Raw genomic sequence first — 25,721 nt, 5'->3', positions numbered from 1 at the left:
TAGGTTGTTGTAAGGAGAGCTCAATGGCCAATTCTGGTGGGGAGCTTAGAAGACTAGAATGCCAATAGGACCATGGACAGTGAAGACAGGGCTCAGGAGAGTTTAGAGGAAAAGGAGGACACTATTGGATTAGAGACCATTGTGTTATGTGCTAGCTGAGAAGTTGTCTGCATTTTGCACATGTCCTGAGACTTTCTGTGAGGCTGATTTTAAAAGCTATGGACTTCTTAATCTGGTAGAAGAAATTTCTAGGCAGCATAGCATTTAGGTGGTGGCATGGATATTGCTGGCAGCTTTTAACCAAATTAATTGTGATAATCAGGAGCAGAAACAGAGCAGAAAGATTTGGAAAACAGGGACTGGAGAGGCAGGAGTAAAATGGCTAAGACATTACCATCACTACAGAAATGCTAAAGATTTTGGCCAGAAGCAGTAGGAAACATGGCTTGAGGGCATCTCAAGGATTGGCAAGACCACACCCACCTCAAGCTCAAGGGAGTAAAAGTAAAAATTATTTTCTGAAGAGTGTTTTCAACATGCTTAGCCAGCCAGACACTCAAAGGTTGCTGCAGCTAGGGTCTCTCCAGTCTTGGCTGCTGCTTAAGATGGTGGTAGACCTTGGTGTTAACTATGTGGTGATGGTTCTGCAAGAATGCAGAATACTGGAGTTAGTGGGTCACGGAAGCTTCCACCAAGATTTCAAAGGAAGTCCTCAGAGGCCAGGCAAAGTGCAAAACTGTCCTTGCAGGCACCCCGAGAAGTCAAAATGTGGAATTGTGAGGAGAAAGCCAAAGCTTCAGTGGAGACCACCGAGAAATGCCAGTAATGTAGGACATTGTCTTAAGAAAGCTACAGGAATCAAGCAGAAAAAAGTCAACAAACAGGTCATTTGGGCTGAAACCAACAAGGTCATGGGGCAGAGCTACACAAGCCATTTGGAGAGAACATCATGCCATATGCTCCAGATGCCAAACATAGAACTACAGGACTTGTTTGCCCAGGCAGATTTCAGTCTTGCTTTGGTTCTATCCCTTCATTCTATGCCCCCAATTTTGTGAATGAAATGTTTACTCTATTTACCATTATATATCAGATACTTGTAAATCGCTTTTAATTTTATAGGAGATTGCTTCAAACCTCAGAGAAGACTTTGGACTTGAACTCTGAGCAATCTCAGAACTGTTAAGACTATGGGGACTCCTGGGAATGGACTAAATGAACATTGTTAGATGAGTGTAAACTTTTGGGGGCCAGCCAGGGGTGGAATGTTATGCTTTAGATGTAGTGTCCCCCAAAAACTCATGTGTGAGACAATGCAAGAAGGTTTGGAGGAGAAATGATTGGGTTATAGCCTTAATCAGTGAATTAATCCCTGATTGAATTAACTGAGTGGCAACTGCAGGCAGGTGGAACGTGGCTTGAGGAAGTGGTTCATTAGGGGCTTGGCTATGGGGTATACATTTTGTATCTGGAGAGTAGAATAAGTCTCTGCTTTGACTGTCCTACGAGCTGCTTCCCTATACCACACTCTTCCACCATGATGTTCTGCCTCACCTCAAGCCCAGAGGGATGGAGCTAGATTCTATGGATTGAGACCTCTGAAAGTGTGAGCCCTTAAATAAAATTGTCCTCCTCCACAGTAGTCACAACAATGAAAAAACTAAAACAAGGACCATCTTGGGGAAAAGGAGCCATGGAGTCACTCAGAATAAAGTATTTTATGAACACATTGAAGTTATTTTATGGACACAAAAAGACAGATGATTTAAACCTAGTTGATAGAACATATGGATACAAGTCTGTTACTGTTTTGTGTGTCTGTCTTTTCTCCATCCCAGTCCAGGAATCTGAATTAATGGTCTCTAAGTTGTGGCATTAATTTATTCAAAAATATGTGTCAAATTTCTTTGGACTTTGATTTTGACACTTTTGTTATAATCTACAGGTGGTAGCAAATATATCAATAAGGAGATTTTGGTTTTAGAAATAAAGAAATCTAAAGAGTATCTATTAACTCTATTTGACATATGAGGAAATTGAATTCCAGAGCAGCTAATTAATTACTCTATGTTGTATTTAGTAGGTGGAAGACTTGAAACCAGATCATAAATTCAAAGCTTTTTAAGACTTTATTTTTCAAAGAAGTTTTACTTGAAGAAGGGTTATAAAGATAGAAGTTAACCTAAAGTTCTCCTATATCCTTCATCTAGTTTTCTAATGTTTACATAACTGTGCTACAATTTTCACAAGTGTGTGTGTATGTGGTATTGGAGATTGAACCCATTAGTGCACTGGCCCTGAGCTACATCCCCAGTCCTTTTATATATTTTATTTTGATACAATATCTCACTAAATTGCCCAGGTTGGCTTTAAATTTTTGATACTCCTGCCTCAGCCTCTTGAGTCCCTGGGATTACAGGCATGTGCCATTGTACCAGCTCACAAGTTATTACTTTTTTATTGCATTATGAAATGTCTTAGTTCAGATTTATTACCTTTAAAGTAAGTGCAGAAAGATACATTTCATAATTGAGAAAAATGCTGAAAAAATTAACAATACATTAGCGACCAAAGGAAACATACTTGGTGTCAAAAAATTGGGGATTCTTGGAATCAAGTAAGGTGTCTACTAACAGTTAAATGGATAAAGAAAATGACTTGAGCGTGCATGCACATACACACACAGGCTCATGTAATATTATTCAACCATGAAAAAGAATGAAATCTTGTCATTTGTGGCAGATGGAACTGAAGGAAATTATGTTAAATATAATAAGCCAGGCATGGAAAGACAAGCTTCCTATTCTCACTCCTCTATGGAATCTAAAAAAGTTGACTTTATAGAAAAAAAGAGTAGAATATTGGTCAAAAGAGGATATAAAGAGAAGTGGGAGGAAGAGGTCAGATAATGTGCACCAAAATATAATGAGAGAGGAGAAATATGTTCTAGAGTTCTATAACACAGTAAGGCGACTATAGTTTACAATAATTTTTAATATATTTTATAAAGAATTAGAAGAAAGGAGTCCAAAGGCTTCCAAAACAAATTATAAATATTTAGAGACGAAAATGCTAATTACCCTGATTTGATCATTATAAATTGCATATATGTAATGAATTATACTGTGTCACACAAATTATACAATTAAAGATAGATATTTAGAGGAAGATTTGTGATTCTTTCTAATACTAATATTTAGGTATCTATTAGGATACACATTTGCAACTGGAATATTGAGGTTTGGAGAATTGGAATGATACTAAGAACTCATTTAGTTCTCTATAAAATCAGTGTGAGCTTCCATAGATTGTTTCATAAACTCATCTACCAAAGGTGAATTTATGCCATTAAATACATAAATGCTATTTCAGTCTTTTATAGAATAAAGTTCAATAACTCATTTTCAAAGTAGTGTAATCTTAAAGTACTTCTAGCCAACATGTCTATTTGTATGACTTGTTATAAAAGACCTAGGATAGATGCTATACTCTTTTGGTATATATTTGCTCCTATTTCCTTTGTGCCTCATTGAATGAAAAAAACAGACCACATACATTGAATTCTCATGCTTTGTCCCTTGGGAACAAAAAATGTGCTAGAAAAAACACACACAGAAAAAAGTATTTAGGCCTTTGTTTTGTTTTAATATTTGGATTGTGGAAAGTATAAAACCTTCAGTTTTTAGGACTTCTAGTTTTCTAAATTCTTTCATAACTCTTTTTTTTCCCCAACAATACCTTGTAGTAAGAGATAGTCTTCTTATTTTCCTTTATTCAAAATTTATTTTGATATTTTTAACAAGGCAATCATGCCCACCCAAGTCTCTTTGTCCTACCTACCATTGTAGTGCACATTGGCCTGATTTTCCTCAACAATAGGATTGAGGGTGGTGTGGGAGGGGGCATCCCACCATTGCGTGTGTTAATTCCACAGCATTTCTGTTCAGTGAAGGGTAAAGCCAACTGCAGCCACTATATGAAAGTACTCAGAAAAAAAAAAAAAATGCAGCACTGGTATTCGTAAGACTGCCCAGCATGTATTGAACTAATTATCCTAGGAATGGATCTTGCTCAATGGTTAAGGGGAGTTAGTGTATGTATACCTCAGCTTGCTCACACTTCGTGGGATTGTTTTAAACCTAGTGATTTAATCTGGTTCCCTAGAAATCCCAGAGATATTAAGCTCCGTTTACTCATGGTGATAACCTGCTCAGTAATTCACCCTTTATTGCCTTTCTGTCCTTTCCTGTCTTAAGATTCCCGTGTCCCTACTACGCCTCCTGAAATCACATTACTGCTCAGTAATTCACCCTTTATTGCCTTCCTGCCCTTCCCTGTCTTAAGATTGCCATGCCCCTACTATGCTTCCTGAAATCACTTACAAAATAGTCTACTTGCACTTGAATCCTCAATTCTGGGTGTACTTCTGGTGGGACACAAATTCAGGAAATATTTTCCAAAGCTTCATCTGAAGAAACATCCAGGTAGAGAATTTACGTTCATCAATAACAGGATTGTAGGAAAGGCAGGAGCATGAAAAATAAGTGGGTTTAGGAATATGTGTGGAATATTCCTAATCTGTGGGTTTAGAAATACCTATCCCTAAATGGGTTTAGGAATATCTCTTGGAAGCTAATCACTGCTAATGAAAATAGATTATTTTATGTCCCTATGTCAGCCAAAAACAAAAAGGGAAAGGATCGTCAATGGAAGTCAATAAAGACTGGAGATTTTATTCTTTACAATAATATTTTCTACCAGAGTTGCTTATGTTTAAAACTTAATTAGCAACGAAAGACACACAAGTTATAGAGTGTCTTATGGTGTTAGAAAATATTAAATTAGCAGGTTTCAATTGCTGAGTTAATTAAAAATAAAAGTTTATTTCATTTTGGAGAATTAAAAGGCTAAGTTCTTCTGTTATATTTTTTGAAAAGTGCCTTCAGTTTATTAAAGGTACATCACAATGAATATTAACAGACTGGTGAGTGCTGTTCTTTTATTTCTTATCTGACTAAACAGATAATAGGTAAAATATCTATTTTACATCTTATGAGAATTGCAGAGGTACAGGTACTAAGAATAATATAGAATCATAATTTTTAAAGAAAACAATAAAACATAGTAAGGAATATAAGGTTAACTAATATGTAGTTTATGACAACTTTCATTAACCAAAGTGATTCATAGACTACTCCTTTAGATGTCTGATCATGTCTTGGGAGAGTCTAATTCCTATCATATAGCTAGGTACTATTAAATGTTCCATTCACATTAAAAATGCTGTCCTCTGCTACTAAGCTCCATGGAGTGGTAGGTACTGTTTAAATATTAAAGAAATGGGGTAAATAAAGTAAATACCATAGAAATACACTGACTTGTGATTTTACAATTTCAAACTCAAGTCTTTTCACAATTCAGAACTAAACTCTACTGAATACTATGCCTGAGCTTTAATGCAATATATTTTTGAGTTATCTTTGTCTTTCAATTGTCTTTGTTCCTTGTATGTTATTCTTTCAAAACAATCTAGTGCCAGATGCTGGCCCTTTCTTATTTTTTTCATTTAAAATGTCTTTATGAATTTTTGTAATACTTAGAACACTTTGATTGCACAATTTTTGGCATTAGCCTTTTATTATCTTGACTACCACATATTTCAAGCTCTGTTTTTATTCTTATCCAACCTCCCTTCTTTACCCAATTTTGTGTATAAGTAAATCCTCTTTCTTTTGGTCATGAAGGCTATATCATGGTTTACAACATTATATGTCAGATTGAAATTCCTGGTTTGGAATATGCACAATTATGCACTAACTCACCTGCTTTCCCTTTATCCCAGGTCTTCACAGCACATCTTCTTAACTGAGGCAAATGTTTTTCTCATAGTCCAGGTGAACTTGTCCTCCCAAACTAAACGTTATTCTGTTCCTCGTTCAGCAAATTGCTCTCTTTCATTACTTAAAAGGCACCAGGAATCCCAATATTTCCTAGCTGTTTTTTCCACTAAAGAATACTGAGCATGGTTAGTATTTTTTTTCCCCATTCCCTTTGCAATCTATCAGGAATTAACACCCCCCCGCCCCCATTCTCTTTGGTTATTGCCTCAGACATGCATGTAAGATTTGTTAGGATATATATATATATCTCCATCCTACCATATAATTATAATGAAGTCCCTCCTTATGCTAGTTCAGTCATCTTTCAGGTTGAAGTACTAGAGTAGCAAGCATCTTCATTCCAGAAATCTAGTATGTTTATCTTTTTACAGTTTAGATCACTTCACCACATATATATTTCTCTTTTGACTTCTCCAAATCATGGGGATTGGAGTTGGAGTTGGAGTTCCTGCTTTATGTAGGGAGGAACCTGAAGCTCTAGTGCCTTGCAGTATCCAAGATGACAGGACATGGAATCTGGAAGAACTGAGTTTGAATTATTACGATGATGTTTATAACTGTGTGCCTTTGAGTAGATTACTAATATCTTTAAACCGAAACTGCCTCATAAAATGGGGATACTAATAATAAATTATATACTGCATTGTAATGGATAGAGTATGTAAAGTGGATTGCTTGCCAAATGGTAAGAATTTAATAAATGGGACCGCGATAAGGAATTTGCTCAAGATACAGTATGAGAATAGTTTGCAAGGACCTGAAACCACGATTTCAGCCTCTGAAGGCCAGGTTTTCCCAGTGCTTTTCCCTGCTTCCTATCACACTGAGTTAATTAAAACTACTAACTTGATGGATGACCTTGAACAAAATACTTCAGGAGTCAGTTTACTCATCTGTAAAATGAAGGACTTGATTTAGATAATTTCCAAGGACCTCTAAGAGTTTATTCCAGCTACTTTAGATTCCCCCTCCCCGGGTGTTTTAGGGTTGAGGTACAGGTTCGTGATAGATCCAAGATCTGTGAAATCCAAGACTGTGCACATCGTCATGAATTTTATTCCTACATTCGTGTTTCGTTCAATATTTAGTTTTGTGTGCACACTCAGCTGTTGCCTGTATTAAGCCTGCCTACCAGAGCTTTGTGGAGACCCACATCTAGCTTTATTTATTTATATCCTGGCTTGTTACCGAAAGGATTTAAGGCGGCGAGTGACACTGTAAGTCCCCTGACGGTGTCACATACTGCGATTTAAGAAATCCTCTATGATAAATCTCCCTGTTGAAAGTCGCCTATCAGATGTTAACTAATGTCTTTTACCTAACTCTTAAAAATAAGAACTAACACACCTAGCTAGAAGTCCTGGAAGAATACAGTTCGGGTTCTACCCCCAGACCGGACGCTGTCCCACCGGTTGTAAACGGTCACTCAAATGCCCTTCTCAGACAAGCCAAAATTGTCGCCACTCCAGTCCCAGCTGGACCAAGGTCCCATCCCACGCCTTCGCTCCCCTCACCACCCAAGTGTCCTGATTGGGAAGGGGCCTGAAGAACCTTTCCCACATTTCCGTTTTATTGGCTGGCGCGGCTGTCAGTAACTTCTCCTTCCCGCCTTCCAGCCTAGCGCGTTTCGTGGACCCCTTGGTTTCTGCGACAAGCCGCTTACGTTTGCCTGAGCCGTGTTGCCGGGGACCGGCGACCTTTCACCTCTTGATTCCCACCGGAGCGCCCCGGCCCGGGTCCTCGCCCCCACCGCGCGCCCCCGAGCGCGCACACGCACGCGCACATACTCCCCCCCGCCCCCCCCCCACCCCCCGGCGTTCCCCTCCACCCCGCGCCGCCCCGCGGGCTGAAGCTCCGGCGCTGGGAGGCGGCGGCGGCGGCGGCGGCGGCGGCGGCGGCGGCGCTGCTGAGAGGCAGGGACCGGAGCGCGAAGTGTGTGGGAGTCTACGAACTCAAGCCCTCTCTACCCTCCCCTCGCAGCCAGCCCCCTCCCTCCCGCCAGCTCCCCCCCCCCCCCCCGCCTCACAAGCGGGAGAAATAATGAGCGAGACCGGGCGGCAGCGGCAGCAGCGCCGAGCAGCCCAGGCAACGGCAGAACCGCTCCGGCAGCGGCGGCGGCGGCAGCACCAGCAGCGGGAGCGAGCGCAGCGCTAGCGCGGCGCGGGGACCGCCGCGTTCCTTCCCGGCTCCAGCCCTCCTCCGCCGCTCGCTCCTCTCCTCATCCACCTCCTTCCCCTCCTCCTGCTCATTCACTCTTTCCCTCACTCTCCCCTCCTCCTCGGCTTCTCCCCGCGCCCCGCCAGCCCTCGCGCTCTCCCACTCCCTCTGCCCGTCCTCCCCGCTCCCCTCCTCCCGCTCATTCACTCGCCCCTCTCCCTTCTCCACTCTCTCCCCCTCTCTCCTTTCTTCTCCTTCTTTCACCCTCCGTCTCTCACACCCCCTCCATTCCCCTGTCTCCTTTCTGACACTGCACTGCAGCTGCTCCTCAGCCCTGCCCCCTCCCCAGTGAGAACAAACCAGCAACATTGCTTTTTTTCCTAAAGAGATTTCTATTGATCCGATTAAAAAAACCCAAACCTTAAGAAACCCCAAGCGCAAAAAAGAAAAGAAAAAGCCAAAACAAAAGGGAGAACCTTCTCCCGTAGCAGCGGCAGGAACTGCAAACATGATGGCGGCAGCTCCCATCCAGCAGAACGGGACCCACACTGGGGTTCCCATAGACCTGGACCCGCCGGACTCCCGGAAAAGGCCGCTGGAAGCCCCCCCTGAAGCCGGCAGCACCAAGAGGACCAATACGGGCGGTGGGTATCGCTTCCACCTCCCCGCCGGCCCCATCCCCCGCCGCCCGCCCTGCTTCCCTCCCTCCCGCCGCCCTCCCTCCCTCCCGCGGCCCGGACACCTCCAGCCGGAGCCCGGCGGCTCCCGCGCCCCCTCCCCTGCACCTGCCCCGAGCCATGCCGTCCCCGACACATTTCCATTTCTGTGTTTATCATTCATCAAAATGGCGACCAGTTTTTCGGAATAGACCTATCTTTACATTTAATCGGTCTAGAAACTGACCACTTAAATATCCTAGACCTGGGCAAGAGGGTCCGTTAAGGAGGAGGAGGATGACCCCCGAGTGAGGTGATGGCCGCTGGAAGATGCGCGCTGCATTTAACAGTCTGATAAAATAAATAAATAAATGACACTTGGGTAGCGGATTGCGAATGATTGGGGCACCGGAGAGTTTTTCCTCTGTCCATCTCTTGCTTTGGGCTACAAGTAGTATGCAAAATCTTGATGAGTGCATGCCCTTGCCGCACTTATATTGTCGGTACAAATATCTCATTGATTTGTCTTCAAGGGTGTGCATACGAGGGGGGTGTCTGGTACGGTGACTTGTTAGTTAACATCCTGCGCTTCCTTGGAAGATGAGTTATAACGGGACCGGTATCGCTTCTTCATTTGCACTGGAGTCATCTTAACAATGCACCCAATGCATCGAAGCAGAGGTGAATTTATCTCCAGCATATACATTAGAAACGGATGGGGGTCTTGTGAGTGGCACACCGCAAAATTTGGAATATTCTTTCACATTAAAAAGCTGGATTTACAGGGATATTTTGTATTTAAGATATGCTCAGGTTGGCGGAAATTAAAGTTTATGGAGTTGGTTTTATTTTCTAAAACATTTCATTTTTCTTTTTCTCCGTTCATCGATCCCCTCTCCGTTTTATGATTTTTGGAGAAGGAACAGTATCTATTTGGTCACTTTCAAATGTATTTCATATAAATGACTCCTAAGCTTTTTAGTATTGGCAAAATTCTCTTAAGGTCCTTTAATTAATGAGCTTACGAGATCATAGTAGACTAAGAAGTGCTAAAGAAATACATCAGGATTAGTTAGATTTGTCAGTCCACCACATCGAGTTGTTTCCTGGCACTTACTGAAGGCTTGGAATATATCCTACAGTTTGGGTGGATTATTTGGAAGGGGAATGGTTGTTTTCGTACTTTAAGTTGGTTATAGGCAATGGCTAATTGTAGTTCTTATGTGTTTGCTGATGACAAACAAATTTAGCTCATGGCTGTTTACAATTCTGTTTTTTTCTCTTCTTCAATATGTTAAGTGAAGGTTTGTCATCTTATGAATCTTTGAAGTTTTGTTAAAGGGTCAGTCCCTTTCATTTTGCTATAGTAACCACAGATAGAATTGGAAGACTTCCATGTTTGGAATAACAACTGGAATTTAGTCATCAGTTCCTACAGTGCTGCAAAATATTAGAACATGTTTAGATTTTAATTCCAAGTTTGAAAGTATAAATCCTACAAAATGGGAAACATTTTGTACATATTTTTTAGTGTAATTGGTTTATTTTTATTCTTTAAAAAATTTTAATATCCTTTTCCTACAGCTTTATGCCCAATGTTTTAGTTGTTTTTCTCTCCTGAGGGTGGAGTGGGGGTACAAAGTTTTTAAATATCATGTTAACCGAGTGTATTTCTTTGCATTTTTCAGAAGACGGCCAGTATTTTCTAAAGGTTCTCATACCTAGTTATGCTGCTGGATCTATAATTGGGAAGGGAGGACAGACAATTGTTCAGTTGCAAAAAGAAACTGGAGCCACCATCAAGCTGTCTAAGTCCAAAGATTTTTACCCAGGTAGGTGCACTGGTGAAGAGATTGTTTCATCAATCTCCAAGGAAAGAAATAGAAGATCTACATGTGTTGTGTTGTCTTGAAAGAATTTTTCAAACAATAGTAAAGACATATTGTTGTATATTGTGGAAGATTTTTCAGCATATTTACATTGTTGATTATGTCTTTTTCTATAGTTGATATACTGTTTATGTGATTTAGACTAATTACAAGATTATTCTTTTGGATATTTCTCAATGCTTCTTATTAGGAAAAAACAAAACAAAACAAAACAAAACAAAACAAAAAAAACACAAAAAACCTCAAAAATAGAAAAATAGAAACCTGGACAGCTGGCATCAGGAAATAGGGTTCTTCTGAAGTTTCAGACATCATTGTAATGACAATTAGTCTAGAGCAAATTCAGAAGAGAGGGGGTAGGGAGGCTTCTTAAAGAATGGACCATTTACTTCTGAATCCATTATGTACCTCTTTCTGCTTCATTGCTTTGTTTGTTGGCCTTGGATGAAGTAAAGAGGACAAGTGCTGCCTCTTCAGATTTTTAAAATATTTGGGTTTGATGTAAATGGTATAAGGAAATTTACTATATTATTATGCAAGAAGTAAAATAATGCTTTAAAATTTGTGTTTCTTAAAAGACATTTGATTAAAATATGTTAATAGCGTGATACACTAACCTACTAGAATATGGCAAGTTTCTTAGGTGGTAATTTTGTGTTTGTCTTTTACTTTTGGGTTTTTTTTTCTTCTAAGTGTTGTGCAGTTCTATATATACATCTTTTTCTCTTCTATTTCTTTAAACAATTTATTACTCAATATATATTTTTTTAAGTTTGATGGAGAAATGTCCATAGTACATAGATACACTAGATAAAACATTACTAGCTGATTTGCTTTTACTTAGATCTAGCTTTCTGCCTTTGGGGAATTTATTTTACTTATGGTTATAAAAATATTAAGTCAATGCTGAGGGGACTGATGCTGCTTATTTTTTTTTTTCCTGTTGGAAAAGAAAAGCTGATTTGCTTTTAGTGATCTAATTCCATAAGAGTTCTTTAATACAGCAAAGACATCTGGCATGAATATAAGCAGAACATTTGGAGGACTTCTTTTTCATAGCCAATCGTTTGGTGGTAGAAATGGACCATTATACCGGAGAAGAAGATTATTCAATGGTTGAAACTTTCATTCAGTTATATAAATTAAGTGTGGTATTTTTGGTAAACATTAAATTCATTAAGCTAAAGAGTAATCTGTTAAATATGCTGTCTCTCTAAAGTTTGTTTCCTATGAATATAGTTTTGCAGTTGGCTTTCCATGTCTCTGAAACTTTCCTTATGCATTAGAAAAGTTTGCTAACATATTCACACTCACATGTTTAAAAGGTATATTATGGTAGAAAAAAAATCAATGTGGAATTGTGAAAACCCTTACTACAAATAAAAGCACTCAAAAGAGCTTGATTGCAGAATTAATAACGTGATAGTTCTAGGAAAAGAGCTGCAATGGTAAATTAAATTCTCTGTCAATGGATGAAAATGAAAAAGCTTTTTTGCATTATACATGAGGTGGTATCAGATGTGCAGAGATGTTACAGAAAATTGGTGTTTATCAAAGATATTCCAAATAGTAAATTAAATGCCTTTCATTTGAATAGAGTTTATTTTCAGTGGGTTGGAAAGGGTGCAATGAGAATTAGATCATTTGTTTTTAGTCCACTTAGTTTTGCATTTTTTTCTTATTACATAGAAATTGCTTATTTTATTTATAGTTCTGAGGCATGTTATTTTTGTAAAGCAAGAGAATGTCCCTTGGAAAACAAAATGAAAATCTGGAATGCGATGAATAAAATTTTGTGAGTGTAGTGACGTAACCTGATCAAATGAGAGTTGAAATGTCAGATAAAAGAAGGCTTATTTTTTGCTTGTAACAGGTGGAAACCGATCACACCCTATGGAATCAATTTCAAGAATAAAATAAAGTCTTTAGTTTATAAGAAGCTTTAAGAATTCTGAGGATGTAGTATTAAAATGATTTCAGTTTATTACCTGTTTGGATAGATATATCTTTCTTCTTCAGATAGACTTTAATTTTAATTTTATTTCTGTTCACACTTGACCAAAGCCTGTGCAATTATCTAAGGTCTTAGTATTCTGCAATATAATAGCATCTGAGCTTCTTTCAACTTGTGTTACTCAGATATACATATGGTATTCTTACTTTGCACATCTCAGATAAGCTAAATTATAAAGCTATGATTATTATAACCCAGATATAAGGAATTTCCTGTAGGATTTTGCAAAAATTTGGAATTCCAATTTTGTGATTTTCAGATGTGTATGTGTATGTGTGTGTATATACATATATATATTTATGACTCATTCTATTAGAATGAATATTCTGATGTTTATTTTGTGAGATACTTTACTGTTTCTCCTTTGGTAACATACTATTTTTGGGAAAAAGCATATTTAAATTGTATAATTTAATGGATTTGCTCAAAGTACCTAAATTTTGAAACCAAACATAATTGTGTTAGTTAAAATACTAATGTGGTTTCGAAAACTTTCTCCAGGATGTATAACACAGAATACAATAACACTTTGGGGATATTTAATAAATTTTAATTCAAATGATAGGTATAGTTTAAAAATTGTAGCCAATATAACCTCAAATTTGTTTTCCCTTTTTTCTTTTTTTACCCTCTTAGGCTATGTCTTTAAAATCTTGAAAGCAACCCTGTATTTTTGAGTTATATTTTTTAAAGTTTGGTTGAAATGAAGGAAACATTTTGTCCATTACTTGATATGATTTTAGAATTTGTACAGGTGTGTAGTGTATTGTATGCTTCTGTTTGTCACACATTAAATAAAAGTAATTGAGAAACTTGTATGATGAAGATTCATAAAGTGCATTTTTTCAGTTACTATAAACAGAAAAAAATGATCTGCAAGTAGATTTATTTTGCTTTTTGCTGTGCTGTGTAATTCATTTATCTATTTTTGAAAATCTAATCTTACAGAATACCAATTTATTACTGGTAGTTTAGAAATGTATCTTCTTTTTCTTACTTGATTGGAGAAACTTAACTTGATTTATTTGTATATTTGTTCATAACATGTTATATAAAGTTGCTTTGTAGTAAAAAGCAGCTTTCTCAATTTGGGGAATATATTACTGTATGCATTTTCAGAATGGCGATGGTTTTTTCTCTTTATTCTTTTGCTTGGCGTCAAACATATATTTAGTTTTCATTAATAAATAGATTTTATTTGTAAAAATTATTTAATGAATGGTCAAGTAGGTAATCGGAAAAACTTAATGAATATGTTATTAGTTGGGAATAATAAAGGATGTATAAAATAAACATTTTTATGTCTGCCTTAGATATTAAAACACGTCATAGTGTACCTATTTTTGTTCTGTAAGAAGACATTGGAGATATTCATTGTATCAAACAAGAATCCTTCACTATAATAGTAGAATCTGTATGTATTTAAGACTTTTTTCACATTTGCATTCATAAAACTGGATTATATTTAACATAACTTATTTCCTTTTATAGTCTTAGGTTAAAATTTGAAATTGTCACTCCCAGATTCATTTTATCTTGGTTTTATCACTTTATCACCCAAGTCCAATTTGGGTGGCGCTCCCCCCAGTTTTTAAAATCATAAATCATTAATCTATTACATTTTTTAAAATCATGAAAAAGCAGAATGTAAGGAAATTTTCTTTCAGTTAAGGAAATGGCCCACACTATTTTTATTTTGACATGGGGGAAATTCAGGGGTCAGTTTAACCTTTAGGATTGACATTTCATAAAAAATGCTTATTTCCTGAAAATCAGAGAGCATAAAATTGAAAACTTATCACTTTTGTTTACATTGTTGAAGGAAAAGTATTATAATATTGGTAATACAATTTTAATACTTTTCTTACAGCTTCTAAAAGTTGGAGTCCATACTTTTTTCTTTTTTCTTAGATGCAGATCATGTTAAATCTTTATTGGTACATATTTTAAGACAAATTTAATACTTAAATCAAATTGTAATAAGTAGAGAAAATTAAATATTTTTATTTTTAGCCTTGTTGGGTGGGATTTAATAGGATAGTTATCATTATCCTGAACTATACCTTTGATTCTAGTATGATCAGATTTGCTGTCAGAAAGTGTTTTTTCTTAAATCTTAAAGTTGTAATGTTTTTATTTGACATAGTGTCTGTTCTTATGGGTTACTTTATATTTTGCCTACATCTTTAGTTGAAGGAGAAACATAATCTTTTACCTAAGGTATTAGTATCACTTGAAATTTTGTTGTATTTTAATTTTTAATTAATTTCTAATACTCTATATTTTATACAGTAAGGTTTCTTAACATATATAGGAGCATTACTGGCATAGCACAATCTATTCACGTTGCAGTTTCTGAAGGATGTAATTTTTGTATTTATTTCATGAATGCAAAATGCATGTGATTTTTAGGAAGATGAATTAGCATAAAATCTTAACTATTCATTTTATTCAATTCTTATTTATTTCATTCTGACATTATATCTTATGTCATTGATTTAGCAAGTTATTGAAGATAATTAATCGATAGTGTTGATGTTTTCATGAAATATATAGCACAATGGCACTTAGAAATTTGCTATTCAAATCCTGGGTTTTGGTTAAATAACCCATTTAAAATTTGTGACATTGTAAGGAAGTAATGCAACAACATTGACTTGCAAATATTGCCCCAAAGGATTTTAGGAATTGTGAGCAGAGTTGTTGAAATAGTTCACCATTTACATTTCGAAGATACTACACCAAGAGGACAAACGATCTATGTCTTAGAAATGGTAATAGTATGTGGTATCACTAGGAACTTGACCAACAAACAATTAATCAAAACACGTGTGTATTTTATGGTTGTTTTATTTTGTTTTACTCTAGCTTAAGATTATTAATTTTTAATAAAGTTTTATTAAATGAGACAAATTATATTTATTTAACACATTTTATGCCACCTGTTAACTAAAATTTGGCACCTAATAAACATTTTTTAAATCACAGAGTTTAGTTTTAATTGTTTCCAATTTACTAGAGCTGTTTTAAAGTACAACTCTTATGAGCAAGCACAGCTTTTTAAAATAAAACTGGGGGGACGGGTGGTGGGAGATTTGTGCTTGATTGCCATCTCATTTCCATCTTTGGATACTGCTCTAGCATAAAGTTAAACAACATCTGCAGAGATCTGACTGACAAACATCTCTCTGGGACTCATCATTGCAGCCTGTAGCAGGTGCATTCAGCTTTGCAGTCTTTTCCAAAAAGAGGTTAGTTTGTTCTAACATTTATCTGTAGACCTGTGGGAGCAAGTGACTAGAGAGAAGAGGTTGGTTGTCACTTGTCCAGTGCTGGAATACTACAGGTAATTGGAATGGACTGGTGGGAACTGCAGCAGTGTGTGTCTCACATTGCACTGCAGCTGCTATGGAGCTTAATTAACCTGACCCTCAGAGACTGAAGTGTCATGGTATAAAACTCAACATGCAAGAAGTGAAGTAGTACTTTTCAATACTCTGATGCTTGGGTTGGTTAAGTTTCCTTTTTCTTTATCTTATTCTTTAAAGATACAGCAGTAGCTTTCTCCAATTTTAAATATGGGAATATTTCCAACTAAAATGATTTTCCATGATAGAATGTACATAAGAAAAAGATGGGAGCATTAGAAATACAAGCAGAAGAACAATAATCATAAGTGAAAAACATTTAAATTTCCCTATTCTTCAAATACACTTTTAAAACATAAATGAGTAGAAATCAGTGAAAATAATTTGTAGTTATTTTAAAAATTATTATCTTATGTTAACATTTCCTTATTTATTTTTATAGGCAATATAACCCATATGAAATTAATTGATATCTTTTTGGCATTTTGGGGGCTTTGGCAAGTAAACTTTAGAGTGTTCTGAAATGTTCCAATAAACAAGGCAGGTATAGCATGTTGAAGAAATTTTTAAGATGTTTGAATTTAATTAAGAATGCTGCTGAGGTTGTTATTTACCAAATTTTAATGCAAGTAAATAAAAGAGTCAAATAAAAACTCCTAGAAAATTAGTCTGTCATTTATTCCTGTTGTTTTTTTGATTCTTTAATCTGTTTGAAACATTTACTTAAAGTATGCAATCATGATACCTGTAGAGTTTTTTGTATGTTCTGATAGTATTCCCAATAAATATAGATGTCTCATCATAGTCCTGTTTATTAACTGGCCCTTGAATGGAAAACAATTCCTAATTTAAAAGTCTCAAAATTAAATCTGGCAAGGTACTGTACTATTTTAAAATCATTTAGAAGGCAAAAACATTTGGAGTCTCTATGAAGCAGTTTATTGTTTTGACCTTTTGTTAGCTTTACTAATTTGTATTTTTTGATATCTATTGAGTATTCCTTTTCATATACACAAAAGTAATCAAATTTTGGAGCCTGCATGTTTTTTTTTCTAATTTTTTTGTAACCTATATATTTTTCCTGAAGTAATTTTTACCTATGTTGATAATAACAATTTGATTCTGAAGATGCTGGCTTATAAGAAAATAATACTTGTTTTAATTTGAATACCAGTATTGGTATTTATAGTGATTAATACAAATAAGATTAAAATAATCTTTTGGAGAGGTCAAGAGAATCATTTTCACAATTTTGAACATGTATTATTTCATTTTTTAGTGAAGAAATTTTTCATTTTTTGACATCATAAAGTATTGTTTTCTTGTCAATTCTTAATATGAAAGTAATACCTTGAAATTTCACATATGAATTTCAGTATGGTTTTAAAAGTTGACATGGGAAAAGAATAAACATTTTAAGACTACAAAGTTAAATAAAGAATATTATGCATGTTGATAAACTCTCTGAGAGATTTTTAATGTTTGTGAAGTTTCATACCATTTTCACACAACTATATGGATATCTTTTTCCATGACAAATCTTGATCATGAAAAAAAAATACTGTCTTTACTCTATCATTGATCTTTTGCTGCTTCCTGTAGGGCCTGTCATAGCATTGTTGACAGGACCAGATGAAATATGAAATCATTATCTTGAGGATTTTTAACAGCAAAATGATTCAGGTAAGATTATTTGGTGGGAGAAAAAAAAAGAGAAAAAATCCACTTTTAAATTAATTTTATTTAATATGTACTTAAAATTAATGTTGTTTTTATTCTTAGATTTGTGTTAAATTTTACTGATGTTCAGTATACTGGTCATTTTCAATGAATTTTATTCTGAACTCAGTAATTTAAAAATCTTATAAAGTAATATTTTTATTTTCTTTATGAAACTAAGCATACTTTTTGAAGTTTTGAGCAACAACTTTTCTTTCCATTTTAAATATTTTTGAGAGTATACATTGGAGATCCCATAATTCTATTCACAGGATGAATTTTCATAGAATGAGTTCAGCAACTGTGATCTCAAGTCCTCAATTCTTCTAGAGTGTAATAAATGGCCAATTCCACTTCATTTAGTTTTCAGAAATTGTGATTTTAAGATTGTCTCTTTATTTAAATTGTTATTAATTGTTTTGCTCCAGGGTTAGACCAGGAATCGCTATTTTTAGATTCAGTAATTTGGGGGGAAGGATGGAAAAGAAGGGATAGTACACTTATTTCAATAACGAATAGGAATGAGTAGAATACGTGTTTTTGTTTTCAACTTATTTTGTGTAGTTAAATATTTTAGCAGAACTGTAGTTTTAAAATTTTGATCATTTTCATTCTTGAAATACTTATTATTTAAGGGAGTAGTTAGTGGAAGGAAATGAGCTCTTGGAGAGCTCATTCACATACTTAAGTCTAAAATTATATGACTCTTGTTTTTATTTTTTATGCAACTACTTTATGTATCTTTACAAATTCATGAAAATACTTAAAAGAAAAAGGTTTTATTGCTTAGTGTGAAGTTTGTCTGAAAGCTTTTTTCTTGTTAAATGTTCTGTGTATTTATCACTTGCTTCACATAAGCCCAGGTATATGCAGCTATTTGGTCATTGTTAGGATCATTGCAAATCATCTTCATTAAAGAAATATAGGCCGCCTCTATTCTGAGAAGTTGTGTTTTTGTCTTTAATTTTTTATATTAGATGGCATCTTTGTAGAAAATGACAACACCAAGGAATTACTAAGAAGATTTATGTTTAAAGGATCTGGGGTTTTGATAGAATTGTGGAACTAGATAAAAGTGATGGAGTGTAGATATGGTCTCCTTAGAACCTTTATTTAATAGTTGAGAAAACCAAGACAACAGGAGTTTAAGTGATTTATGCAAGCCAAGGCTTTTCTATGATCAATAATTATCCTGTAACTTCTAAGTATTTTCTGAATTGGAGGTACAATTGTAGTTGGAACTTCATTCTCTTTTTGCTCTACTCTTTTCCCACCTCCTTTTTATATATGATTCTGAGGAAAAAAGTTTGTTCTTCTTCTCTCCCTCTCCTTCACCAATATTAAAATGAATGCATCCTTGTTTTTAGACCAAGCTGAAATCCTAGTAGTAATTTACAATTATTATTATGAAGGACCAAAGATAGAGTACTTTTGGTTTTTACTACATATTAAAACAAAGAAATAAAACAAAGAAAGAAAATAAGAAGGATATAATTGATTATATTGCTTGGAATATATGGCCTGGTCATTTTCTATTTACTTATGATTATTCTGATTGAACATGGAGATGTTTTGGGTGTGATTTGATTTCTGTGGCTTTTTTACTTTTCTGTATTTGCAATTTTTTCCCTTGCTTCTGTTTACCTTAGCTCTATGTTTTAGTTTCCTTTTTTTTTTTTTTTTCTGTTGAGCAGAGTAATGACCTGGGTTAAAAAAAAGAAAATGTAGATTTTCTAAGTCAAATTTTTCTTTCAAGGATTATTTCAAGAATATATGTATTTTTTGTTTTTATTACTTTTATAAAAATTTCCCTATGTGTTGCATATTTGGCTAGGTATTCATAAGAGTTGGTTTATAAAGGACAAAATACTATAATAAAAGAGGATACAACAAATTTTTAGGCAACAGAAGTAAAAATATGATTATATTATATAATAATTAGTAATTTAAAAGCAATTCTGTTTTCTCTTTTGTTCATCCTATTAAATTTGTCCACTTCTCAGTTAATTAGAATTCTGATATTGTTTTAAAGTAGGCTTTAGAACTACTTTAAAAACATCATTATAAAAATACTTAGTGTTATTTGGAAGACTTTTCTTTTCTACAGCTTTAAATTAAAATAATTTTTCTTTAGTGATGAGACTTTGTTCACATCAGTTGATTAATTGGATTGAGGTTTATTGGTATAGGGAGTTATTGTCATCATTCCTTCCCTGCTGTTATATTTACGTAGTACAGACTAGTGTTTTAGTTATAGGTGGCTCTGGAAATTTAGATGACTGTATCAGTGAGTGACTGCTTTTGAGGTTTTTTTTTTTAATGTGAAGTGATTGTATAATATCAATATAGTGTATGTAGAAAGAAATTCTTTAGCTTTTAATTTTATTTCTAGTTTAGTTCAATGGTATGTGTATTTTTTTGATGGGTGAAACAGTGAGTTCAAAGGTTCAAATAAACAATAAATACATTAGACTGGTAAGACAGGGATTGACCAGATTTTTAAGGAAGAAGAGTGGAGTTATGATCAAGTAATTTTGCTTTAAAATTAGCACATTTTCCCAAGTGAAGAAAACTGAAAGCCAGTATAATGAGTAGTACTCAAAAGACACCTCTAAAATGAAAACCATGTTTAAGATATTCTTCTTAAGCAACATGAACTTAATTAAAACTCAGTTATTGATAAAGTCATTAAAAGTAACTGTATTGCAAGATTTTACAGCTGTATCACATCATAGTTTAAAATATTGACACATTGTCACATGTGTAGTAAGGAACAGATATCACTAATGATTTTCTTGAGATACCTTGAAAATCAAACTTTATTAACCACTAAATTAAAGTGACTTTATTAAAAGCATTATTATTAAATTTTTTTTTGTAATTTAGCATGTTCTTCCTCACCTATACTGGGGAAATTGACATGTAACTTTGTGGGAGGAAGTTATGTTGTCAATTTTAGAAGCTGGACAAATTAATTTTTGCATCAACCAGAAAAAAAATACCATCCCATATTAGAGTAGAACTTACTTGCTTAGAATTTGACTTATTGAAATATTAAAATGTTAGTATAAATTAGTTTATTTGAAGTTTAGGATATGTCATAGTCTTTTTTTTTTGAGAGAGAGAGAGAGAGAGAGAGAGAGAGAGAGAGAGAGAGAGAATTTTTTTAATATTTATTTTTTAGTTTTTGGTGGACACAACATCTTTATTTTATTTTTATGTGGTGCTGAGGATTGAACCCAGCGCCCCGCGCATGACTGGAGAGCGCGCTACAGCTTGAGCCACATCCCCAGCCCAATGTCATAGTCTTTTAATAGTTTGTAAACATTTAAAATTTAAGGTGAGAGATACATGATATATTAGTGCTTTTCTTGTATTAATACATTGTCTGATTTCTGCCAGAGTAATCCAATGAAACACCTAATACTTAATATGCCTCATGTTTAGACTCCCACAGTTTTATACATTTATTTTAAAAAACTTTATTTTTAGTATAGTAGATTAAAATAGCTATATCAAAGTATTTCTTTACCTGATTACTTCTCCTATTCTTCTCTCCTAAACACCATGCCCAGATTTTAAAAGTTTGATGGACATTTGTGTGCTCTTTAACGTTAGGATTAAGTACACAATGACCAGAAGATCTTACTATCAACCAATGGAACACATAAAAAAATGAATGACTACTTATAATAAAGTTTGATAACTATGTAATGAGAGAATTATATCTAGAAGTTGAAATTACTTCTATCAATGGTAAGGTCTTAGAAGGAGAAGTTACACTTCAAAGAAGACTTCAAAGAGGAGCTGTTAGGGTTTTGAAGGTTGAATTTTAATTTGCTTGGTGGACAAGGGGAGAAGGCAATTTGAAGCACAGAGACAGAAAATATAGAGACATGGAGATCTGAAAAACATTCTGATAAATTTAGGATTCCAAAAGTAGTTTGGTATTTCTTGTATAAATGTGAATATTGCCATGTGTTGGGGTGGAGGATAGTGGAGAAGCCCTACAGATGTTTGAACTGACAAGAGACAATGTATTACATGGATGAAAAAGAAAATAATCCCCCTTGAAAAATATGCATCTTGGAAGGATTTATTACCAAGAATTATTTTAAAAATACATCTTTTTGTCTATCAAATGACTGAGTGCTACTGCAATTAAAATATATGTATCTGTGTAAATGTGTGTGATGATATTTGTACTCTGGAGGATTGCCCCAGTTGTCTGAAAGCAGAATTGAGTATTAGATTGAAGAGTTTGCCTTTATGTTTAGGAAATACAAGTAAAATCAAGAATAATTTATTTGGAAGGGAAAATACATATATAAAGGTGAGGCAATGGCAATACAGAAACATGAGTTATGTATAATTAAGCAATTAATGTGCTCAATGTGGAAGGTAAAAAAATGGTGTACTTAGTGAAGGGCAGATGTCAGTGAAGAATATTTTGTTGTATGCAAGAAGGTTTTCTGAAGAAATCTGTATTTGATTTGTTCATGTTTACATACACTGTTGTACTCTGTGCGTGTACATTTACTAATTTGAATGGTTTATATAACTAGTTTGCTTTGGATTCATAGCATTTTAAGATCATGTACCCAATACACGTTTCCTTGCTTCTTGGGTTCTTTGAATACATAGGGTTTTCTACCTTTCTTGGCATATGAAAAGATACATTTTAAATTTGACTAAAATAAATGTTTTTTATTTTTATTTTTTCCTGTGTGTGTGTGTGTGTGTGTGTGTGTGAGAGAGAGAGAGAGAGAGAGAGAGAGAGAGAGAGAATGAGTTAATGTATGAATTTGATGCCATATACTAAAGCTGTAGTATATTTAGAAACATTAATGTGTTTCAATGAAATTGAAAATAAAAAGTTATTCATTTATAGTGGATTCTCTATTATGCAATTAATTTTGTTTAGAAGTTTGGTTGATTATTGAGATTAGCAGGCTTTTCTATTATTGATAAATATTTTACAAAAGCATCAATCTTAATTGATATTCATCACATTCTGATGAATTAAAAAATGACTGAAAAAATATGGCACTGCTTTTCCATTTAGAAAATGAGATTAAAAATCTATCTAACATTTTATACTGATTTGTGAAATTATTGGCTACTTGTGTAGAGAAACATTAAAAAACTGAACAGCTGAAGTGACATTAAGCACCAGATGGGGATTTAAAATAAAAATACTCACTGTGTAATCTTTATTTAAGTGCTATTCATAATTTAGTAATACCAGTGGTATAACTCAAGGTTGAATTAAATATAAAAAGAAAGCATTAAAAAAGTCACGTTGCCTTTGATATTCATATTATGATATGATTTCATGACTGACTTTTAAAGTGATAAATAAGGTAAGGACTCTGCATTTTTTTTTGTGGAGCAAATACAGTTGCCTTTGACAGAAATTTTGATGAAATTTTTAGATTTATGTTGTTTTAAAATAACATTTATATTTAACATTTTAAAATAAATTCTATACTTAACATTTCATTTCATATTCAAATAATTGCAACTGAAAATTTCCAGACATGTTTTCTTTATGGTAATATTTTAAACTCATTCTTCTGATATGTATACCTCCGTTTAAGGAAGAGTATGGTCCTCTCAAAGATTTATCATGTTTTTAGCTGCACTGGTGTATTTGACATCTTGTTTAAAAACTAAAATCGCTCTGCATATGAAAACACAAACTGTGGTAATGATCTTGATATGCTATATGTGGCAGGTAAGGTTGGCATATTTCTCAAATGCCATGCTTAATGTACTGTATTACTAGGTAGGATTCATAATTTTACAGTGGAAGTTTGCTACTTTTATTATGTAGTCGCCTGATGGTGGACTTATAATTATGATAGACCTTTTGCTTTATTCCTTCTTGTTTTAAAATTTTGTAAAAATCTTTTTGCTACTTAAATTATCTGTGTGGTTCTCTCTTAGTTACTAAGTTATTATTTAAACTTGGTTAAAATTAACAAGAATTAAAAAATCGACAGATTTATGAATAGTAGTTACATAAAATATATGTTCATATACTGCATTTTTGTTAAGGAATAATAATGCTTATGTATTTGGCATGGTCAAAATGGTTTAGTAAAGTAAGAGTTGAAAACAATATTTTTATTTTTAGAACATGTAGATATGTTGGTAAGAAAAGGTTTGATGTTCTATGGGGTCTTTGCAGAAAAGATAATTAGTAAACTAAAATAAATATTGCCCTTTTATGACAAAAATGTTTAACTTTGAATTCAGAGGCTAGCTTTCTTCCACACAATGTTCATATTTGGATATTTAAAAATATTATTTTTATCAAAGGTTTTTACTGAAGGCCCTTCAAATCATTCAGCAGATTACATTAAAATTAAATAGAAACTGTGATATGATGGTAATAAACAATTTTAAAAATTTAAAGGAACATTCTGACTACTTAACATATTCAGAATAAATACAATTCTGTTTGAAGAAAATTTTGAAGAAATTTTGGGTTTGGGAAGTGTTTCACACAATAATTACCTAAATTCAATGTCTTTGGTAAATTCTGCCTTTTAAAGAGCCTACGCAATTTCTTACGTTTGCTTTTAGTCTGTCTCCATCAGTTGCTTATCAATGATAGCTTAATGAGATTTTACATTTCTATCACTTATTTCTTAAAATATCATTGTAGGTAGGAATTTTATCTCCATTTTATAGATGAGTAAAATAAGAGAGAGAGTAAAAATGATTTGCAATATGTCAAGTTAATTTGTTTACTGTTCTATGTAACTTTTATCAGATTAATTACAAAATTGTTTGGAAATGCAGTATTCAGATTTAGGCAAATTTCACCAAACTGCCATATTTTTTTTCATTATTAAGAGGTAATCAGGTATCTTTGATGGGTTGAAAACTTTTTCTTTATTCATGTAGAAATCCTGGAAATTAAAAATTTGCTATTGGAAAATAATTGCCATCAAAAGCAAAACTGATAATTAATAAAAACAGATAAAAACAAATTTCCTTCTGACCAGTTTTGTGTACACATAAAACCTAGTCATGTATTCTGGTGTCTTCATATTGAAATTAGAATTTCTAAGATAGTTTGAAATTTACATGAAATAATCCACTTGTTCTTGACTTAGCCCTGTAAGGTACTTTTTTTTTTTTAATTTGAAAATTACTTATAGCCACTAATCTAGAAATTTATTGAATTAATAGACTTAGGGTTAGACGGGTCTAGTCAAATTACTATGGTATAATCAAATCACTATGCTAGTAGTCACTATAACATAAATTTTTATTTTATGGGAATAATATAGTAGAATTTGTTAAGGAATTACTACATCTTTTCAACACATCTTGATGCCTTCTGTGGTGGAAGTAAGATTGAATAGAAGAGAACATAAAATATCAGGCCAGGGTTTGAGTCTGAGCTTTGCTACTTCCTATCTGTGTGACTTCAGTCAATCTTTTACTCTTCATAGACCTTGTTTTTCTTACTTTTGTAATGGTGTGTCAATACTTCTCTCATAGTTGTAAGAGTTTGGTCTAGATACCAAAATATGATAACATGTAAAAGCATATCATATAATATCTGGCATTAGGTAGCCATTTTATGGCATCTCTTTTCACCTAGGGGCAGAAATTTTTAATTTTAAAGCATAGCAAAATAGTCTCAGGTGAAGAGTCTATTTGTGTTATATTTATTGAAAATTAATTTAATTCAGGACCCGTTTTCCTCTTCATCTTTGTACATGTAAATACCAAACTTTGAAATTACTAATGAGCTTTGATAGGAGATTTGTAGCAATAAATCAGGTGGCATGTAGTATGTTGAATACTTATATTTCATGATCTTTTTCAATGAACTAAATCTTCTGAAAAATATTTCCATATTAGTAAAAAAAGAAAAATCATAATATACTAAATGACAAAGCCAGTCATTAACCATTATAAGCAATAACTCATAAAACTTGTTGTTCAGCATTTTTTTCTAAGCTTTGAAAAATTAAAAAAAACAATTTTTTTTGGCA

At 34.0% G+C, this 25,721-nt stretch overlaps 1 protein-coding gene across 1 annotated transcript in view; it reads left to right on the top strand.

The window, feature by feature from the left end:
- Positions 1 to 7,816: 7,816 nt before the first annotated feature.
- Positions 7,817 to 25,721, top strand: part of LOC143395175 (RNA-binding protein Nova-1-like) — a 107,765-nt gene continuing 89,860 nt past the window's right edge. The window contains exons 1-3 of the mRNA XM_076850129.1: positions 7,817 to 7,832; positions 8,546 to 8,701; positions 10,402 to 10,545. Of these exons, the coding sequence (XP_076706244.1) occupies positions 8,566 to 8,701; positions 10,402 to 10,545 (280 nt within the window). The 5' untranslated portion in view covers positions 7,817 to 7,832; positions 8,546 to 8,565. The remainder of the gene's footprint in view (positions 7,833 to 8,545; positions 8,702 to 10,401; positions 10,546 to 25,721) is intronic.

This window comes from Callospermophilus lateralis, chromosome 3 (assembly GCF_048772815.1).
Source record: "Callospermophilus lateralis isolate mCalLat2 chromosome 3, mCalLat2.hap1, whole genome shotgun sequence".
NCBI classification, from domain to species: Eukaryota; Metazoa; Chordata; class Mammalia; order Rodentia; family Sciuridae; genus Callospermophilus; species Callospermophilus lateralis.
This window is presented reverse-complemented; position numbering and strand designations above follow the sequence as displayed.